This window comes from Microcaecilia unicolor, chromosome 7, assembly GCF_901765095.1.
Source record: "Microcaecilia unicolor chromosome 7, aMicUni1.1, whole genome shotgun sequence".
NCBI lineage: Eukaryota > Metazoa > Chordata > Amphibia > Gymnophiona > Siphonopidae > Microcaecilia > Microcaecilia unicolor.
Window position 1 is genome coordinate 19,070,364 of NC_044037.1, and position 21,276 is coordinate 19,091,639.

A 21,276-nucleotide genomic window follows, 5' to 3' on the forward strand; every position below is an offset into this window, starting at 1 on the left:
ACTCACATACCGATACTGCCAGCTCACAGACAGTATCTCAGATTCCGCCTGGGCGCACGCCACTTTCAGTATTGTGTGCTGCCATTTGGGCTCGCCTCTGCCCCACGAGTGTTTACCAAGTGCCTCGTGGTGGTAGCGGCCTACCTACGCAAGCTGGGAGTGCACGTGTTCCCATATCTCGACGATTGGCTGGTCAAGAACACCTCGGAGGCAGGAGCCCTCCGGTCCATGCAGTGCACTATTCAACTTCTGGAGCTGCTGGGGTTTGTGATAAATTACCCAAAGTCCCATCTCCAACCGTCCCAGTCTCTGGAATTCATAGGAGCGCTGCTGAATACCCAGACGGCTCAGGCCTATCTTCCCGAAGCGAGGGCCGCCAATCTCCTGGCCCTGGCTTCGCAGACCAGAGCGTCCCAGCAGATCACAGTTCGGCAGACGTTGAGACTTCTGGGTCATATGGCCTCCACAGTTCATGTGACTCCCATGGCTCGTCTTCACATGAGATCTGCTCAATGGACCCTAGCTTCCCAGTGGTTCCAAGCCACCGGGAATCTAGAAGATGTCATCCGCCTCTCCACCAGCTGCCGCACTTCACTGCGCTGGTGGACCATTCGGACCAATTTGACACTGGGACGTCCATTTCAAATTCCACAGCCCACGAAAGTGCTGACGACGGATGCCTCTCGCCTGGGGTGGGGAGCTCATGTCGATGGGCTGCACACCCAGGGTATGTGGTCCCTCCAGGAAAAGGATCTGCAGATCAACCTCCTGGAGCTCCGAGCGATCTGGAACGCACTGAAGGCTTTCAGAGATCGGCTGTCCTACCAAATTATCCAAATTCGGACAGACAATCAGGTTGCAATGTTTTACGTCAACAAGCAGGGGGGCACCGGATCTCGCCCCCTGTGTCAGGAAGCCGTCGGGATGTGGCGCTGGGCATGCCAGCACAGCATGCTTCTCCAAGCCACATACCTGGCAGGCGTAAACAACAGTCTGGCCGACAGACTGAGCAGAGTCATGCAACCGCACGAGTGGTCGCTCCATTCCAGAGTGGTACGCAAGATCTTCCGAGAGTGGGGCACCCCCTCGGTGGATCTTTTCGCCTCTCAGACCAACCACAAGCTGCCTCTGTTCTGTTCCAGACTTCAGACACACGGCAGGCTAGCGTCAGATGCCTTTCTCCTTCATTGGGGGACCGGCCTCCTGTACGCTTATTCTCCCATACCTTTGGTGGGGAAGACCTTACTGAAGCTCAAGCAAGACCGCGGCACCATGATTCTGATAGCGCCCTTTTGGCCCCGTCAGATCTGGTTCCCTCTTCTTCTGGAGTTGTCCTCCGAAGAACCGTGGAGATTGGAGTGTTTTCCGACTCTCATTTCGCAGAACGACGGAGCGTTGCTGCACCCCAACCTTCAATCCCTGGCTCTCACGGCCTGGATGTTGAGGGCGTAGACTTCGCTGCGTTGGGTCTGTCTGAGGGTGTCTCCCGGGTCTTGCTTGCCTCTAGGAAGGATTCCACTAAGAAGAGTTACTTTTTCAAGTGGAGGAGGTTTGTCGTTTGGTGTGAGAGCAAGGCCCTAGAACCTCGTTCTTGTCCTGCACAAAACCTGCTTGAATACCTTCTGCACTTATCGGAGTCTGGCCTCAAGACCAACTCAGTAAGGAATCACCTTAGTGCGATTAGTGCTTACCATTATCGTGTGGAAGGTAAAGCCATCTCTGGAGAGCCTTTAGTCGTTCGATTCATGAGAGGTTTGCTTTTGTCAAAGCCCCCTATCAAGCCTCCTTCTGTGTCGTGGGATCTCAACGTCGTCCTCACCCAGCTGATGAAACCTCCTTTTGAGCCACTGAATACCTGCCATCTGAAGTACTTGACCTGGAAGGTCATTTTCTTGGTGGCAGTTACTTCAGCTCGTAGGGTCAGTGAGCTTCAAGCCCTAGTAGCTCATGCTCCATATACCAAATTTCATCACAACAGAGTAGTGCTCCGCACTCACCCAAAGTTCCTGCCGAAGGTGGTGTCGGAGTTCCATCTTAACCAGTCAATTGTCTTGCCAACATTCTTCCCCAGGCCGCATACCCGCCCTGCTGAACGTCAGTTGCACACATTGGACTGCAAGAGAGCATTGGCCTTCTACTTGGAGCGGACACAGCCCCACAGACAGTCCGCCCAATTGTTTATTTCTTTCGACCCTAACAGGCTAGGGGTCGCTGTCGGGAAACGCACCATCTCCAATTGGCTAGCAGATTGCATTTCCTTCACTTACGCCCAGGCTGGGCTGGCTCTTGAGGGTCATGTCACGGCTCATAGTGTTAGAGCCATGGCAGCGTCAGTGGCCCACTTGAAGTCAGCCACTATTGAAGAGATTTGCAAGGCTGCGACGTGGTCATCTGTCCACACATTCACATCACATTACTGCCTCCAGCAGGATACCCGACGCGACAGTCGGTTCGGGCAGTCGGTGCTGCAGAATCTGTTTGGGGTGTAAATCCAACTCCACCCTCCAGGACCCGAATTTATTCTGGTCAGGCTGCACTCTCAGTTAGTTGTTCTTCGTAGGTCAATTTCTGTTGTACCCTCGCCGTTGCGAGCTTCAATTGACCTGGGTTCTTGTTTTGAGTGAGCCTGAGAGCTAGGGATACCCCAGTCGTGAGAACAAGCAGCCTGCTTGTCCTCGGAGAAAGGGTATGATACATACCTGTAGCAGTTGTTCTCCGAGGACAGCAGGCTGATTGTTCTCACCTACCCTCCCTCCTCCCCTTTGGAGTTGTGTGTTTCATCTTTTGCTAGTTATTCAACTGGCGGGAGCGGTCGCGCACGGGCGGGAAGACGGCCGCGCATGCGCGGTGGGCGTGCCCTGCGTGCCGACCGTCCCGCGAAGCTTTTTTCCGGTTGGTGGGGGCTGCCGCGGACGTCACCCAGTCGTGAGAACAATCAGCCTGCTGTCCTCGGAGAACAACTGCTACAGGTATGTATCATACCCTGATAGGGGTGATAAGTGAGGGTGTTGAGTAAGAGAGTCATGGTTAGGAGTCGAAAGCAGTAGCAAAGAGGTGGGCTTTAAGCCTAGACTTGAAGACATGTCATGGCCTGGATCCCCATTAGTCTCTCTCTTACCCCTTCCAGCCTTCACTCAGTTATCTCTCTCTCATATACAACTCCCCCAGCCTTCACCTAGGTCTCCTTCGTATACTACTCTCCCAGGTCTCGCTCATATACCACTCCTCCCTCCCCCCACCCCCCATCTCAAGCCTTCACTCGAGTTTCTCCCTTCCTTTCTGTTTCATAAGTCAGTCCCAGGCAATTGTTCTTTGGAGTTGGCCGCCTATAGCCCTTCCCTTGCTATTCTAAAGCTGCCTCACAAACTACGTTTCCCAGCTCTGCACCATGATTTATTTCCCTACACTTATCCCATGCAGTGCAGGAAGTTCAGGAAATCTTTTGGCTTCGAGTCCTATGAGACTTCTAATTTATAGAGAGCCGGATTGCAAAGCAGAGCCAGGAGATGCGGTTTGAGAGTCAACTCTGCAAAATAAAAAAATAAAGTAAAAATTCAGGCATTGAAATCCTAGGCACCAGGGTGCAATTTCTAGGTGCCATGGCAACCTAGCACCTGGGATTTGCCAAACCCTGCCTTAGACCATTCACTAACAAGTGCCGGCCATTCTTATTCATTTTTATTGTAACTGTTCAGAATAAATACCTCTTCTGGTAAATGTGTTTGATAGGCCCAAAGCCTGTTCAAAAAAAAAAAAAAGAGGACATTTAAGACATCTTCCTTGAGTATTTTAAGAATAGTTTTAGACAAAAACATTAGAACTTTTACTGCTAAGTGTTCCATCTTCTAAATGCACATAGATTAGGTCCAAGAGAGTTGTTATACGTATTAGTACGATCGAGGAAAGGTAAGGATTCTGTAGATTCTCTATTTGCTACAAAGACCTGATTTGTCTTACAGGAGGGGGAGACTGAAGTACTCCTAAGCCATTGTGCAGACAGCCATGTTTGGGGCCATATGACAATGCATGTCTGGTGCTTAGTCTGCCCATGTAGATAATTTGCTTTTTCATTATGAGTATAGACCTGCAGCTTTTCTTTCTTTATTTAAAGAACTCTTACTGGTAACTCAAGAAATGAAATACATTCACACAGTGACTTGAACAGAGGAGCTTCAGTTGGAAATGTAGTCTTTTTGTGTGTATTCACAATTTTATTGAGATACTAGTAAAAGAGGCCGGTTCAGAGCAAATGAAACGGGCGCTAGCAAGGTTTTCGTCGCGAACACCCCCCCTCCCTGCCTGGCCAACCCCTTCGTTGTTCTGCCATAGCTCCGCCCACAACATCATGACGTTTGATGCGAGGGCGGGGCCCGGAGCGATTTCTCCTTCCCCCCCGCCTCCCTCCCTGCCAACCCCTTTGTTGTTCTGCCATTGCTCCGCCCTCGAGGGCGGGGCCCAGAACGATTTTGGTGGCTTCACCACCACGAACCTTCGAACCTTTTTGAAGGAAGTCAGGGCTTGGCTTCACTGACGTCAGTGTCCTCAGAACGTTGAGGGTGAGTTTTATTATAGTAGATTTTGATTTTAAGTTGTGACAGTAACTAGATGGCAGGTAAAGAGCAGATGTCTTACCAAGTTTGCCAAATTAGATTTTTTTTTTTAATGCTATTATAAGTATTTGTGATCGTAGGTATATTTATTTCTTGTACATGGATCTTTAATGTGCAGGTTATTTGCCTGGACACACTAGAGTATATGAAGATCTTTTTGTATCGGAATTGATCTATATTGAGCAGATTACATATTCCTTCCAGACTGCAAGGACAACTCTTTGAGTCAGACTGGTATTAATCAGATCTGTCATAAGGTAGCCCAGTGAATATTTAAGCAAAAAAGGTGGAAATTACATCAACAGGAGGTGTGGGATTCCTAGAACCAACAGTTTTCTCTTGACTTGACACAGAGAACATGGGTAATGCAGATGCATCTAGTCTAGAGGAGGGAATGGGCACAGCAGAACTGCAAACAGATTGTTCAGTCTCATGAATCTTATCAGGAAGATTGCAAATTGGTCTGGCCTAAAACCCAGGTACACTGATTGTCAGTAAATATGGGAAAGTACAGTCTAACAACCTGAAAGTTGTAGTGGAAGGTTGCCCAGTTAATCCATCTGCCAGGCATATATATTTTTTTTCGGCTTGTCTGTTGATTTATACTTTTCTCCAGCCTCTGTTGGTATTCACAATTGTAACTTAATCTGTCTTTCCGCTGCTGCCATTCAGCAGGACAAGCTTCTCTCTCTAGATCACAAGATATCATGGATCATCAGCTAGGGAACATCAAGCAAAGCAATTTATCTAGGCCAGGGCATAGACTGTAAATGCTTCATATTGTGGTTATGGAAGTTTTACATAAGTACATAAGTATTGCCATACTGGGACAGACCAAAGGTCCATCGAGCCCAGTATCCTGTTTCCAACAGTGGCCAATCCAGGTCACAAATACCTGGCAGAAACCCAAAGAGTAGCAACATTCAATGTAGAACCCCAAAGAGTAGCAAGATTCTAGAATTCTAAAGAATAACAAGATTCCATGCAGAATTTCAAAGTGTAGCAACATTCCATATAGAACCCCCCAAAAGTAGCAAGATTCCATTCAGAATCCCAAGCACATAAGTACATAAGTATTGCCATACTGGGACAGACCAAAGGTCCATCAAGCCCAGCATCCTGCGTCATACAGTGGCCAATCCAGGTCACAAATACCTGGCAAGATCCCAAAAAAGTACAAAACATTTTATACTGCTTATCCCAGAAATAGTGGATTTTCCCCAAGTCCAATTTAATAATGTTCCATGGACTTTTCCATTAGGAAGCCGTCCAAACCATTTTTTTTTTTTTTTTTTTAAATTCTGCTAAGCTAACTGCCTTTACCACATTCTCTGGCAACGAATTCCAGAGTGAAGAAAACATTTCTTCGATTCATTTTAAATTTACTACTTTGTAGCTTCATTGCATGCCCCCTAGTCGTAGTATTTTTGAAAGGCGTAAACAGATGCTTCACATCTACCCGTTCAACTCCACTCATTATTTTATAGACCTCTATCATATCTTCCCTCAGCCGCCTTTTCTCCACGCTGAAGAGCCCTAGCCACTTTATTCTTTCCTCGTAGGGAAGTCGTCCCATCCCCTTTATCATTTTTGTCGCCCTTCTCTACACCTTTTCTAATTCATTAGATCTTTTTTGAGATGCGGTGACCAGATAGGTAATTTGATTTTGACATGGAGTCCTGAATGTTGAGAAACCAGTGGTTTGATTTTGAGAAATCCTTGCAAGTCCATGCCTCTGCAAACTTCAGTGGGAGTTAGTTTGTTAAGTTTGTTTTGTCAAACTAAACTGTTAGTGTTAAATTTGTTTGCTCTGGGCCCTATATGAATTGGTTTATGTTATTCTGTTTTCATACATGGGAGCTATTAATTTTTTTTTTTTTTGTTACATTTGTACCCTGCGCTTTCCCACTCATGGCAGGCTCAATGCGGCTTACATGGGGCAATGGAGGGTTAAGTGACTTGCCCAGAGTCACAAGGAGCTGCCTGGGCCTGAAGTGGGAATCGAACTCAGTTCCTCAGGACCAAAGTCCACCACCCTAACCACCAGGCCACTCCTCCACTGTTGCTACTATTTGAGATTCTACATGGAATGTTGCTGTTCCACTAGCAACATTCCATGTAGAAGTCAGCCCTTGCAGATCACCAATGTGGCTGCAGGACGTCAGACTCGCAGAAACAGAAGCCTGCGCAGCCTTCTACATGGAATGTTCCTAGTGGAATAGCAACATTCCATGTAGAATCTCCAATAGTAGCAACATTCCATGTAGAATCTCCAGTAGTATCTATTTTATTTTTGTTACATTTGTACCCTGCGCTTTCCCACTCATGGCAGGCTCGATGCGGCTTACATGGGGCAATGGAGGATTAAGTGACTTGCCCAGAGTCACAAGGAGCTGCCTGTGCCTGCAGTGGGAATCAAACCCAGTTCCCTAGGACCAAAGTCCACCACCCTAACCACTAAGCCACTCCTCCTCCAATGTTGCTACTGTTTGAGATTCTACATGGAATGGGAATGTTGCTATTCCACTAGCAACATTCCATGTAGAAGTCGGCCCTTGCAGATCACCAATGTGGCCGCGCATGTGCAGGACGTCAGACTCACAGAAACAGAAGCCTGCGCAGCCTTCTACATGGAATGTTGCTAGTGGAATAGCAACATTCCATGTAGAATCTCCAATAGTAGCAACATTCCATGTAGAATCTCCAATAGTAGCAACATTCCATGTAGAAGTCGGCCCTTGCAGATCACCAATGTGGCCGCGCAGGCTTCTGTTTCTGCGTGTCTGACGTCCTGCACGTACGTGCAGGACGTCAGACTCACAGAAACAGAAGCCTGCGCAGCTAGTGGAATAGCAACATTCCATGTAGAATCTCCAATAGTAGCAACATTCCATGTAGAATCTCCAATAGTATCTATTTTATTTTTGTTACATTTGTACCCCGCGCTTTCCCACTCAAGGCAGGCTCAATGCGGCTTACATGGGGCAATGGAGGGTTAAGTGACTTGCCCAGAGTCACAAGGAGCTGCCTGTGCCTGAAGTGGGAATCGAACTCAGTTCCTCAGTTCCCCAGGACAAAGTCCACCACCCTAACCACTAGGCTACTCCTCCACTCCACATTTTATCTAAACTAATTAGTACAATAGGTGGGGTGTGAGGGTCTTATTGTGTATTTTTCTCACTATTACAAGGAGGCACCACAGGCTCATTCGTAATTTGTTTTAAGGAAAAAGCCCTGTTCAACTGACACGTTTCAAAGTGACCTAGGGATTTTTAAACATATTGAAAAATTATAAAACTTTTTTTAAACTTTATAGTAGCTGTAATCCACGTAAGTAGGGCATTTACTGGCAGTTAATGTTGTATCTGAATTGTAATCTGAATATATTTAAAAAGATAGCCATGTTGTTTTGGTGTAATAAAAATAACTGATGCATGCAACAGCATAGGTTAAAAATCCTGACAAGACTAAAATTCTTTGGTTGTGGAAGAAAGAAAAGAGACCAGTTAAAGCGGGTAATTATATTCCCTTATGTTAGGAATCAAAACTGTTGGGAGTTCATATTGATGCCCATCAGACGGTCAGATCCATATGTTCTTGGAAACGACTCACCTGAGGGTGGCTTGTTTACAGACAATGATATTATCTACTTTGGAACGCTGTAATATAAATCTGTTGGGTCTTCCAGAATGACAGTTGGCTCGCCTTCAAATTCTGCAGCATGTGATAAAGATGGTTCTAGATGGTTCCATATGGAATAGGATAACAGTGTTTGACTGCTCTTCATTGGCTTCCAGCTAGAGTCCAAGTTCAATTAAACTATGTTTTAAATATTTTGCATGGGATGGCCCTAGGCTATATGACTACTTGGGTTATTTGGTACCTTTCAGAGCACAATTTGCATTCAGAGGGGCAGTTTAGGGCTTCACTCCCTATAGCCCATCAAGGCTACAGAAACAGAGAAATAGGACAGTAAGTTAACAAACACTAGAGTTGTGGAACATTCTGCCATAAGATTTTGGAAAATAGTATAATATAGGTTATTGGTGCATTGAAAACATGACTTTTTGACAGCGGTTATAGAAAAGTATGAAACGGTAGTAATCTCTCCCTATAGAAGTAATGAGTTTTATTATGCTAATATGTGACATTTTTGGAGGGAAAGACCGAAATAATAAAATCGGCCCTATGATGGATATAGTTGAATGCCAACCCTGAAAGAGGTCCTGGAGGACAAACTGGTGAAACCTAATGCTACTTTGGATGTCAATATCCAAACGATAATGGAATGTAAGTCTTCGTACAAATATTGAAGCTATTCCTTCACCGCTTTCAAACATCCATTTAGCCTTCTTACTGCCAGGTCCACCACCTTCCAAAGGTTGAAGATAAATGTTGAAAAGATGTGAAAGAGGAAAAACCATTGAGGAGCTTTGTCAGGAATTAATATTGTTTTATTTATATGCAGATGATGTACAGCTTATTTTGCCAGTGGAAGGTGGTGGACCTGGCAGTAAGAAGGCTAAATGGATGTTTGAAAGCGGTGAAGGAATAGCTTCAGTCTAGTGGCCTGATAGTTGACCTGACTGAAATCAGATGGCATTTATCAAGATGAATTGAAGATTTTACCCAATGATAGGGTGGGCTGTAAGCTATGAGGTATGAACATGGCTTGTCTTTTGGCAATTTAGAGTGAATTTATGGGGTTTGCATAAACTTTAAACCATTTGAATTGCCTTGTGTCTCAAGCAGATTCAAGTCCTTACAGTTATACAGCTTTGAATGTCTTCATCAAGAGATCTTGGATTACTGAAGCCAAATTTGCCCCTTTTAATTGGATGGTAAATTGCATCTCTCTATGTCCAAGCAGGGCTAACACTGGATGGGCATGTGAAGGCCCACATTGGAATGTGAGACCCAGCTGATTTCATCAGTTACCCATCTAAAATCAGATTCTGTTGGTGAAATTTGCAAGGCTGTGAAAAGATATTTGTACGAAGACTTACATTCCATTATTGTTTGGATATTGACATCCAAAGTAGCGTTAGGTTTCACCAGTCTGTCCTCCAGGACCTCTTTCAGGGTTGGCATTCAACTATATCCATCATAGGACCGATTTTATTATTTCGGTCTTTCCCTCTAAAAATGTCGTCTAATCCGTAGCAAATGTGTCTTCCCTATGTGACTGGTCATGCTGCTTGTTGACCGAGCAAACTAAGTTGTTTACCTTTAACATGTTTGTATAAAGCAGAACGATCAATTACGCATATCCTCCTTCCTTCTCTTTGGGGTTGAATTTTTGGCTAATCTGTAAGACCAAGGTGGTCACATGGCAGTGGCTGATCAGGAACCACAATGCACAGTCTGAAAAACTTTCTAGCTTTGGAAATTTTTTCTGTCAGTGCTGTTGGATGATGTCAACCCCTTGTGTGGCTTATTATTCTACTCTTTATGGAGAAGGTCCATTACAGGTAAAAAGCTTAGGGTCCTGTATACCTAAGCATTTTTCCCATAAAATCAAAATGGGAGAAAACCTTAGCTATCTCTCATCCATAGTTTTTATTTTTTTTCTCAACTAAAAGCTAAAACCTCTGTGCATGCTTTCAACATCATAAAAATCCTATCAGCATAGGTTCCCTAACAAGGTTGTGACACGAAATGTAGTTGCACAATCAATGGATAGGAGGGTGTTAATAAGACTTGGGGTTATAAGTATATACTGACTGCTGCTGCCATTGCAGTCCTCCTTTCAGAGGGTGGAAGTCTATTTTGTTTTAGGTGGGAGTCTCTTGGGGTTTTTTGATTGAGAGCACCATTGAGTAAGGCAATGTGTGGAGGTCTTAGCAGTGGCGTAGCCAAGGAGGGGGGGAGGCCTGCCCCCACCCCAAACTGCAGTACCCTGAATGGCTGGTGGGGATGCCCAAGCCCTGCCAGCCGAAGTGCTCCACAGCTTGAACCTCCCCCAGTGTGAGGAAATTGATGTCGTGCTTTGCAGGCACCGATGCCAGCTCTCTTGGCAAATGCTCAGTTCGCATGCATGAACTGAGCATGCACCTGGAGTGCTAGCATTGGTAACTGGAAAGCAAGGCTTCGTCTTCATCACACTGGAAGAGGTTCAGGCCATGGAGCTCTTCAACTGGTGGAGCTTGGGCATCCCCACCAACAAAGGTAAAATTTTTAACCTGGGGAGGGGGAGAGAGCAGAAAGGAACAGGTGGCACCCCAGGGTCCCCCCAAAAAGGCTGCTGTCTATGTCCCTGGGTCTTAGGATCTTGAGAGAGTGATGTAGTGCAGTAGTTACAAGTTTCGTATAAATGGGTCTGTTGTGGACGTGGGATTAGAATGTGGTAGATGGTGGTCTGCTTTTTTTTTTTTTATTGTTACCCAATTTGTGGCTCCAGGGAAAGGCAGGAAATTGAGGCAAAATTACAAAATACAGTTAGTAAATCTGAGTTGTATAAATTTTTATGTGTTAAAATGAGATTGTTGACTAAAACTTGGGTAGACCTGTTTCACATTCCACCCAGGCTTCAGTGGAGCTTGCAGTATTCAATGTTTAGATTTATAGTAATTGGAGGTGATAGATAAAATTCAGATTTTTCAGTAAACGTCTGCTGCAGATCCTAGTGAGAGTAGTATGTGCTTAAAAACACAGAAGCAGCTGTGAAAGAATTGTGAGGAATGGGGAGGTTGCAATCTGACAACCTGAATTATTCTCCAGTACCGTATAGTATAAATAATTCAATTTTGCATTCCAGGAGAGTGATTAGTATAACTATTTGGGGTGAAAGGGAAGTAGGAGTGAGGAAATGACAGGTTAAAGGCTAGAAAAGTATTTTAAGGCAAAAAGCGTATAACTAAATAAAATGATTTTTTTTCATAATCAGTTTTACAGCCTCGTTATTGTTGGGCAGTCAGATTCCGCCCAATGATTGTTTATAATCTCGGCTAAAAGAAAACTGCGCCTAAGGCTTCTGATTGGTCAGCTTTTAAAGCCACAGCCAGGCCTATACTTTCAGCATAGTGCATCACATTCCTCTCTCCCTTAGTACTACCTTTATGCCGTGGGTCGCACTGTAATCTTGTTCAACAGTTTCCTTGTCCACTCCAAGGTTGCCGTCTCATGAAAATCGTTATGGCCAGTTCCCAGATTTTTTTAGAAAGATTTTATTTCCATTTTGTACTTGGTTGGACTCATTGTTAGGATTCAGCTCCTTATGCGTAGGCACTGACCCCCCTCCTGGATATTTCCGATATTTAAAACTAACTGGTCAGGAACAGCTCCTAGATGGTTAAATAGCATTTAAGCGCTTAACAATGGATACCAGCTATGTTGAGCAGTCAGACTAGGCCACTTAAATAGGTGCACCTTTGCTAAAAAGTTAACCAGTTAGCGCTGAATATTGGCATAGCTGGTTAACATTTTAGCTGCCAAAATAAACCCAGATATTCAGTGCCGATCACCAGAAATGACCCGGCATTGAATATCTGGGTTTAATGCCAGCAGTGGACAGCAAATGCTGATTATTGGGCCCTAGTACTTGACATTTAAAGTACTTCAGCCTCAGAGAGCCTGAGTTCATGGCACAGAGACAGGCAACCGTCAATTCTTTGTCATCAAGCAGATGAATCCATTATGTATGGGTTGTGTCCATCAACTAGCAGGGGGAGATAGAGAGCACTGAAAAACCATAGTAACATAGTGCCTCATGGCCAGCTAGCTCCATCTGCTTCTTCAGTATTCTCTATCTCCCCAGCAGGGTGGACGCAGCTTATTCAGCTCCTTCAGAAATCTGCCTAGGGTGGCTCCTGTGCTTTGGCCAGTTGTAGCAGGGGTGTTATGGCTGGTGGTGCCCACTTTAAAGGCACATAGGTTCGCCCTTTCCCTGCCTTACCCGGCCCCCGATGTGGATGTAAACACATAGGTTTGCCCTGTCCCTGTCTTTTCCCACTCTCTCATTTGTGGATGCTGGCACATTGGTTCGTCCTTTCCCTGCCTTTCCCACTCTCCTGATCCTCCGGAGTTGGAAATTTGCCTCTATTGCTGTTGCCTCTATCTTTCCTCACAGCGTTAAAAAAAAAAAAAAAAAATGTTGCGTCGCACTTTGGCGCTGCGATTCCAGAAAAGAGGTTTTCTTCTGATTGTGCAGCGTGACCGGAGCTCTGAGACTCGGTCCTGAGAGGTAAGAGCGTTTTGTAGCTCCTCCGGGGAGGGCCCGCAATCGGGACGTTTTTGGCGCGAATCCACCATTTTGAATTTTCCATCGTTTTTCAGCGATGAATGCGGAGGTTGTTAAGTGCTGTTCCAGTTGTGGCAAGCGCAGATCAGCAGCAGGGCTCTGTAAATCGTTCTCTTCAGACGTCAGAGCCGGCCCGAGCATGGCGAGCGATGTTTCTTCTCACTCAGTGGAGCTGGCAGCGGGTGCCATTTTGAACGCGCAGCATGGCGCGACCCCTGTTGAAGCGGAGGGGTTTGAATCTGGAGGGGAGCCTCGTGTGGAGGCTAACAGGGGAGCTTCTAGCCCCAGACTGGAACCGGGAGGCAGGGGTGAGTCCTTCTCCCCTGAGTTTGTGTTACTGCTGCATAAAGCATTCATGTTAAAAAGAGCTCTCCCGCAGGGGTCTCATTTGGCTCTGCTAACTGTTCCCCCTCCAGTGGAGTTCGGCCTTGGATTGCCGTCAGGCGTGTTCTCCCCTGACAGTGGGGTGCAAGACAAGCACAGAAGGGTTAATTCCCCTTCAGAGAGTGGCGCCCCCCCCCCCCCACGTGGTCGGGATGTTAGGATTCTGAGGGGTCTGGCAGGCCCTCGTGGTCGGAAGAGCCAGAGGAAGGTGCAGGATTGCCACCGGATCCAAATTATCCTTACTCGGTGAGGATTTTCCACCGCGACGAGCTACCAGCACTTATTTCTGGTGCCCTGCAGGCCCTCTCTATTGAAGATCCTGGGAGTGGCGAAGCCTCCGCTGGTAATCCGAGGATGGCAAGTACTAAGAAGCCTGCTCGAGCTTTTCCTTTGCATGACTCCATCCAAGAGCTTATTTCGGTTCAATGGGCTGACCCCGAGGGTCTTTGAAAGTCGCTAGGGCAATGGGGCAGTTATACCCTCTAAGTGAGGAGCATTTGGCGCGCCTAGCAGTGCCTAAAGTGGATGCCCTAGTCACGGCTGTGACAAAGAGAACTACCCTCCCAGTGGAAGGAGGAGTTGCCCTGAAGGACATGCAGGACCGACGCCTGGAATTAGCTATGAAACGGTCCTTTGAAATTTCAGGCCTATCCTTACGGGCATCTGCATGCAGCTGTTATGCTGCCCGAACCTGCCTCGCTTGGTTACAACAGGCAGTGGAACAGCCCGGAGATGGAGCGGAACCCCATGCAGAGGTGGCACCGCGGATGGAGTCGGCCTTGTCTTGCTTGGCTGACGCCCTTTATGATCTGGTCAGAGCTTCGGCTATACAGATGGCTGTGGCGGTGGCAGTTCGCCGTCTTCTATGGCTACGGCATTGGGTGCCTGACATGGCCTCTAAGCAAAGGTTGGTGAAGTTGCCCTTCCAAGGCCTTCTATTTGGTGAGGAGTTGGAGAAAATTGTTAAAGGCCTGGGGGATGCTAAACCCCAGTGCTTACCCGAGGATAGGCCGCGGCCTTCTTCCAAGGGTCAGGCGGTTCCCTCCTCTTACAGACCTCGCTTCCGTGAAGCTAGAAGGTACCGCCCGGGGCGTTCTGCTGGGTTCACTTCTCGTGCCCGCTTTCAGCAGAGGAACTCCTTTCGCTCGGACAAGCGTTCCGCAGCGACCGGCTCAAGGCCTGGAGTTCAAGGGCGACCCTCTCAATGATGGTGCGCCGGCCCTCTCCTCGATTCCTGCAATAGGAGGGTGGCTTTCCCTCTTTCTCGAGGAGTGGGTCAAGATTTCCTCAGATCATGGGTTTTGGACCTGATCAGAGATGGCTACAGAATAGAATTCAATGCCCCGGTGAGAGACGTGTTTGTGGAGTCCCAATGTGGTTCTGCCATCAAATGGGCGGCGGTAGAGGAGACCTTGCAAGGCTTGATTCACCTAGGGGCGGTGTCCCCGGTGCCCCCCGCCGAACATGGCTCAGGTTATTACTCCATTTACTTTGTGGTACCGCAAAAAGGCGGGTCTTTTCAGCCCATCCTCGACTTAAAAGAAGTCAACAAGAGTGCAGCATTTTCACATGGAAACCCTGCGCTCCATTATTGTGGCGGTACAACCAGGAGAGTTTCTCACGTCTCTGGACCTGAAAGAAGCTTACTTGCACATTCCTATTTGGCACCCGCACCAAAGGTTTCTGCGGTTTGCGGTGATAGGAAAACATTTCCAGTTTCGGGCCTTGCTTTTTGGCCTCGCCACAGCTCCCCGAACCATTTCCAAGGTAATGGTGGTAGTAGCTGCCTTTCTCAGGCGAGAGGGTATCCGGGTTCACCCGTATCTAGACGACTGGCTCATCAGAGCGGACTCGACAGAGGAGAGTCATCAGGTAACAGCCAGAGTGGTCTCAGTACTTCAGTCTCTGGGCTGGGTCGTCAATATAGCCAAAAGTCACCTGACCCCCTCTCAATCTCTAGAATATTTGGGGGTCTGGTTTGACACGGCCTTGGGCTTTGTTTATCTACCCGAGCAAAGGCGGTGCAAGCTTCAGAATCAGGTCCGTCTGCCCCTGAGGATGCCTCGCCCCCGCGCTTGGGACATTATCCAGCTGTTAGGGTCGATGACGGCCACCTTGGAAGTGGTGCCATGGGCGAGAGCACACCTGAGACCTCTGCAGTGCTCCCTGCTTCAACGATGGTCTCTAAGTTCTCAGGATTATCAGTGCAGACTCACGTGGCTCCCTGCGACCCAGCTCAGTATGGAGTGGTGGCTCTCAGACAGCATGCTGCGCGAGGAATGCCGCTAGCGCACCCCGATTGGTGCCTGGTGGTAACAGATGCCAGCCTGAAGGGCTGGGGTGCACATTGCCAGGGAAGGCATGCCCAGGGTCTGGACACCCGAGGAGTCAGAGTGGTCCATCAATCGCTTGGAGTTGAAAGCGATTTTCCAGGCGCTTCTGGTCTTTCACTTGACCCTGGAAGGATTGGCTGTCAGAGTTCTGTCGGACAATACGACAGCAGTGGCCTACATAAATCAACAAGGCGGCACTCAGTGCAGAGCACTGGCCACGTAGGCCACACAGATTTGCCACTGGGCCGAGTTACATCTGCAGTTCATGTCAGCAGCTCACATTGCAGGTCAGAGCAACGTGCAAGCCGATTATCTAAGCAGGCATCAAATCGACCCAGCAGAGTGGGAACTGGCAGATGAAGTGTTTCTTCAGATCTGTGCCAAGTGGGGGACGCCCGTAGCGGATCTTATGGCCTCAAGCGCAAATGCCAAAGTCCCGTGCTTTTACAGCAGACGGAGAGATCCTCGCTCGGCGGGGTTGGATGCCTTGGCTCAACCCTGGCCTCAGGGCCTCCTGTATGTGTTCCCTCCGTGGCCCTTGATAGGGCGAGTGCTCCTGCAGATTCGGCTTCATCAAGGAGAGGTGGTTCTCATTGCCCCGGATTGGCCCAGGAGGCCGTGGTATGCGGACCTCCGGCGGATGCTGGTAGAGGCTCCTTTTCCTTTGCCTCTGGTACCGAATCTGTTGTCACAGGGACCGGTGACCATGCAGGACGCCTGCCGCTTTGGTCTTACTGCATGGCTATTGAGAGGGCGCAATTGAGAGACAAGGGCTATTCCAGTAAAGTCATTTCCACTCTCCTACAGGCCCGCAAGCGTTCCACTTCTGTTACTTATGCCAGGATTTGGTGCCAGTTTGAGGCTTGGTGTGCTTCTAAAGTGATCACACCCATGCGGGCTTCTGTCTCGCCGATACTTGACTTTTTGCAGGATGGTTTACAAAAAGGCCTTGCCTATAATTCCCTGCATGTTCAAGTGGCAGCCTTAGTATGTTTTCAAGGGAAGGTCGCTGGCCTCTCTCTTGCTGCTTATCCGGATGTAGCATGGTTTCTTAGAGGGGTGCTTCGGCTCCGTCCTCCCGTGCGGGCTCCGTCCTCCCGTGCGGGCTCCGTGTCTGGCCTGGAACCTGGGGTTAGTTTTAAAGGCCCTTCAGTGTTTGCCCTTCGAGCCGCTAAGGTGAGCTTCAGAGAAGGATGTGACCCTAAAGACGGTCTTTTTGGTGGCCATTACTTTGGCGAGACGGGTGTCTGAGCTTCAGGCGCTGTCCTGTCAAGACCCTTTTCTGCAATTCTCAGAGTCCGGAGTTATGGTATGTATGGTGCCTTTCTTCCTGCCTAAGGTGGTTTCAGCGTTTCACCTAAAAGCCTATTTTCCTGCCTTCCTTTTCCAGAGGAGAGTTTCAGGAAGCCTTTGGGCAGTTGCACCTCCTAGGTGTGCGAAGGGCTTTGTTGCAGTATCTGCGCATGTCAAATGCTTTTAGGACCTCTGATCATCTTTTTGTCATATCAGGTCCGCGCAGAGGGTCTCCAGCGTCTAATGCCACTATAGCCCATTGGTTCAAAGAAGCTATTTTTTCAGCATATTTGCTGTGTGGCCGGCCTCCGCCCGAAGCCTTTAAGGCATATTCCACAAGAGCGATTTCCTCTTCTTGGGCTGAAACTGGAGCACTCTCTCTTCAAGAGATATGTAGTGCAGCGACATGGGCGTCTAAGCTCTCATTTGCCCGACATTACAGGCTGGATGTGGCTGCCAGGAGTGACGTGCATTTTGGAGCACAAGTGCTGGCGCATGGTGTGGCTTGTTCCCACCCTATATAGGGATTGCTTTGATACATCCTATTCGTAATGGATTCATCTGCTTGATGACAAGGAAGGGAAAATTAGGTTCTTATCTTGGTAATTTTCTTTTCTTTTCTTTAGTCATAGCAGATGAATCTATGAGCCCTCCCTCAGTGATTCATTGATGTTGTTTTATGTTCAGTTTTTCCTGTAGATATGTTCCCTCATTGGGAGAAGTTGGAAAACAGTCTTCAGGATTTCTGTTCTGTTATAGGCGGTTGAGTTTGTCCCTCCTTTGTGTTATTGCTCCTGTTCTGGGGCGTTTATCCGCTGTGAGGAAAGTTCATGTTATGCTACTTTGCGGTGTAATACTGCTTTGGAAGCTTCAGATACTGAAGAGGCAGATGGAGCTAGCTGGCCATGAGGCACTATGGTTTTTCAGTGCTCTCTATCTCCCCCTGCTGGTTGATGGACACAACCCATTCGTAATGGATTCATCTGCTATGACTAAAGGAAAGAAAAATACCAAGGTAAGAACCTAATTTTTCATTACCTCCTCCCTGGGGCCTTCAGCATGTATGTTTTGCTAATTCTAAAGGTTCTGCCAGCCACTGGCCTCCCATCATTAAAACATACATCAATTTGAGTGATCCTCGTGCTTCGGGAAGGTGGTTTACACAAATTTTAAATAGTTTATCGTGCTTAGGTGGAAGTCTTGGCAGATCTGTGGGCCATCTCTTGACTTTGGGCCCTAGATGTGTACCTAGATTGCCAATATATTAATTCTGCCCTAGCTGAACACTTTCCTTTTGAAAAATATACAAAGAGCATTCTTCTAAAATAGCAATTTGTTTTAGATTGAAGAATGAACTGTAGGATGACCTTTGAGCACAACTAAAGAAAACTAAATGCCGTAGATCTTAGATTTCATGCTTATTTCTTATGCTTTTTAACTCTGTGCTGCCAGAGAGTCTGTGAGCTAGTAGGCTTAACTAGCTAGATATTTATATCCACTGGATTTTGCTTAGTATTGACATAAAATATGGTGGGAGATTTAACAACAAAAAAAAATGACAAGACCCGTTCAGTATGCCCATTTTCCTTCCCTACTTGACTTTACTTGTCCTCTGCCTTCCTGCGTTATGATAGGAAAAAAGTGGACACTTGATAGTTTTGCAAGATTTTTGTTAACAGTAGGCATATTTGTATAATGAGGTTTTAGAAAAATCTGATTCCAAACAACTTAAAATGTGGTTAGTTGTGATTTGTAACTTTGTGGGTTCTAACAACTTGAACTAAGGGCAAGATGACTGGCAACAAAGAGAGAGAGAGATTGGTTATAACATTTTTGACAAGTTAGAGAGAATCACTGAACCTGCAAGAAACTGTAAAATTAACTTTTATCCCACTTAAATGAGCAGTCAGTGTGCCTATAAATTTATATTAACTGAAGTCCAGAGTCGTGGTTAGTTCTCTCATTATCCACCATCACAAGAACATTCTCGGGCTGTGTTATTGGTCTGAAACAAGATGGTTTTAAAGCTATTAGGGGGAGTACTTTAAGTTTGAATATTGAAAAAACTAATGGCATTTGCACTATTTTGCAAAGGATGCCTTTAACATCTGTTTCTTTTCAGTCTGGCTGAAATGTTCCTTTTATTTGCAAAAATATTTGAAATGTTAGAAAATGAATGTTTAAAATGTATACATTCTTATATTGGGATTTTGTTGGGGTATATGCAAACTGTTTTTGTGTTAATCAAGCTGCCAATTTCTTTCAGGTGGGTGTACATGGCATTAGAATAGAATTCATCAATGAAAAAGGATCAAAACGCACCGCCACCTACTTACCGGAGGTTGCAAAGGAGCAAGGTCATTATTGCACTTTATTTCATAAGATCTGGTTAAAGACTTAAACATACATATAAAACAAATTGCAATATGTGACCTTGCACTGATGTCAGATGGTGGAGCAATATTTAATTGTAAGGAATTTTTCTTATATACATGACAGTTTTGTATGTATGCAATCAAATGATATAACTAGAAACGGTTCTCAAAATTTTACTTAAGCAGACTAGTACAATAATTAAATGCAAAAGTAAAGTATTCTCTTGTCTTTTTTGAAGTCACTGTTTGTTTGTTTTTTTTTGTTTTTTTAACATCTATTGAGTTAGTTTATAATTGCACCTGGGTTGGATGAACATTTTAATAACTTAAATCTGAAACGTTATTGTGTCTTTGGTTATGTCTGGCACACCTTTCCTCCAGCCTGAAAGACCTGCATCCCATTATTACTTTGGGTTTGCTTCATAGCAATTTTCAATCTCCTCTTACAACTGTTGGCTTTGTGGAGTTAATACAATCTAGCAACATGTCAATTTTTGTACATAAATACTAGTCTGTTATACTAAGTTGAGTTTTGAGTGCTTATTACTTGTAAGTGAATCGGCAAGCAATTGAGATCAGAAATACTGGCTCAGTACTGTGGATTATTGGATCAGGATCCTGATTGCCATTCTAAGAATCCAGGAAATGGGGGTTAAACAACTTTCACCCAAAACTAAAGGAGCATACTTTTTGGGATATGCATGGATCTAGGAGGAAAAATGCCCCCTCCCCCTATCAGTCCTCATATTTTGAAACTTAGGGAGAGGGGCACAAATAGATTCCACAATCCTCCTTTCTCTTCAAAAAGTAGGATAATAAAATGAGTCATTTCAGGGATGTTTTTAATTTCTAGCCCACATTTATGGGATTTTGTGGTATTGTAATGATATGCATACAAATTAGATGCAAAGTTGAGGACTGAGATAAACTAATCACAAATTTGGCCCATATGTTATTTTTTTTCCCCTTGACCGGCAAGATTGTCAGGCACAAGTGGTTGATGTCATCTCATGGTACAGGGACAGAACTCTCCCATAGCCCAAAAATTCAGTTCAAGTTCTGAGCATCCGCTGCTCTTACTGTAAACAGAGGTCTCCTCAGCTTCTCAGTTTTGTTTCTTCCATGCTACTGAATGGATATGGTATAGCTGTTCCTCAGAATAAAACTTGATATATTTGGTGGTGGTTTCACCTTTTGTTCTCAAGAAGACACATTTGTTTTATTTAAAAAAAGTCACTAAAGTCAGGGTTCCAACTTTGACCAATTTGTGGCAGAAAAATCCAGAACTTCAACACTTATTCCAGGTGTCTTCCCTGAGTCTGGACCACACTCAAGACTTGCAAGCATTATACTCAAATATCTCCTACAGTGAGACAAGATTGTCAGAATTGATTCTATGACCATTTGGAAGTGCAGAAGCATTCCCTGCAAGAGAAAAATCAGAAAAAAGCTCTGCACAGTCAGCTATAACCTCTGCACATGTGAGTGTTCCATAGTGAACTTCGATCTCGGAGTGTGATGATCTCCATACAAATGCTGCCCACAGTGATCATGAACGTAGAAAAGCTGACTCTGAAGTCTACTGGGTCTGAAGGGAAGGTGGCTGCTTCTGGCCTTTCATTGCACTTAGAAATGTGTAAACACTTCAGTGCAATCTTGTCCCCTTCCAAAAAGTGGACTCTTCACTTTCTACCTGCACAGAAACCCCAGGCACAGTTCACAAGCTATTCGGTGTTACCTGAAAGGCCCTTTGAGCAACAGATTCTTTTAGCACTGGTCAAGTCGCTGATGAATCCTCCTCATCTGTTTCCAGACCTCTTTCAGAACAGTTGCATTTATTCCTGCAAAAAGTGTTTTATAATTACTGTAAAGACTAAATAAGAGAGATTAAATCAGTCTTCAGAGAGGCTTTCCCACTCAGTGGAAGATACCCCTGCCCAGAGAGATGGTAGATCTTAAGGCTCTATAGTGTCTAGAATGGCTGTTTGCTTTGGCTTTATATACTGAAAGATGTCCTTAAGATACATAATAGGCTGATTCGG

General features: G+C 46.0%; 1 protein-coding gene across 2 annotated transcripts in view; it reads left to right on the plus strand.

The window, feature by feature from the left end:
* AMMECR1 (Alport syndrome, mental retardation, midface hypoplasia and elliptocytosis chromosomal region gene 1) overlaps positions 1-21,276 on the plus strand; it is a 168,024-nt gene that overhangs the window by 122,839 nt on the left and 23,909 nt on the right. Inside the window, exon 4 of one of the 2 annotated variants that reach the window (XR_003942870.1) lies at positions 19,126-19,329. Coding sequence is in view for 1 of the 2 variants with exons in the window: in XM_030210047.1 (XP_030065907.1) it covers positions 19,126-19,216 (91 nt within the window). In the remaining variant the exon portion in view is untranslated. The remainder of the gene's footprint in view (positions 1-19,125; positions 19,330-21,276) is intronic. The other variant, XM_030210047.1, reaches the window with a different exon arrangement.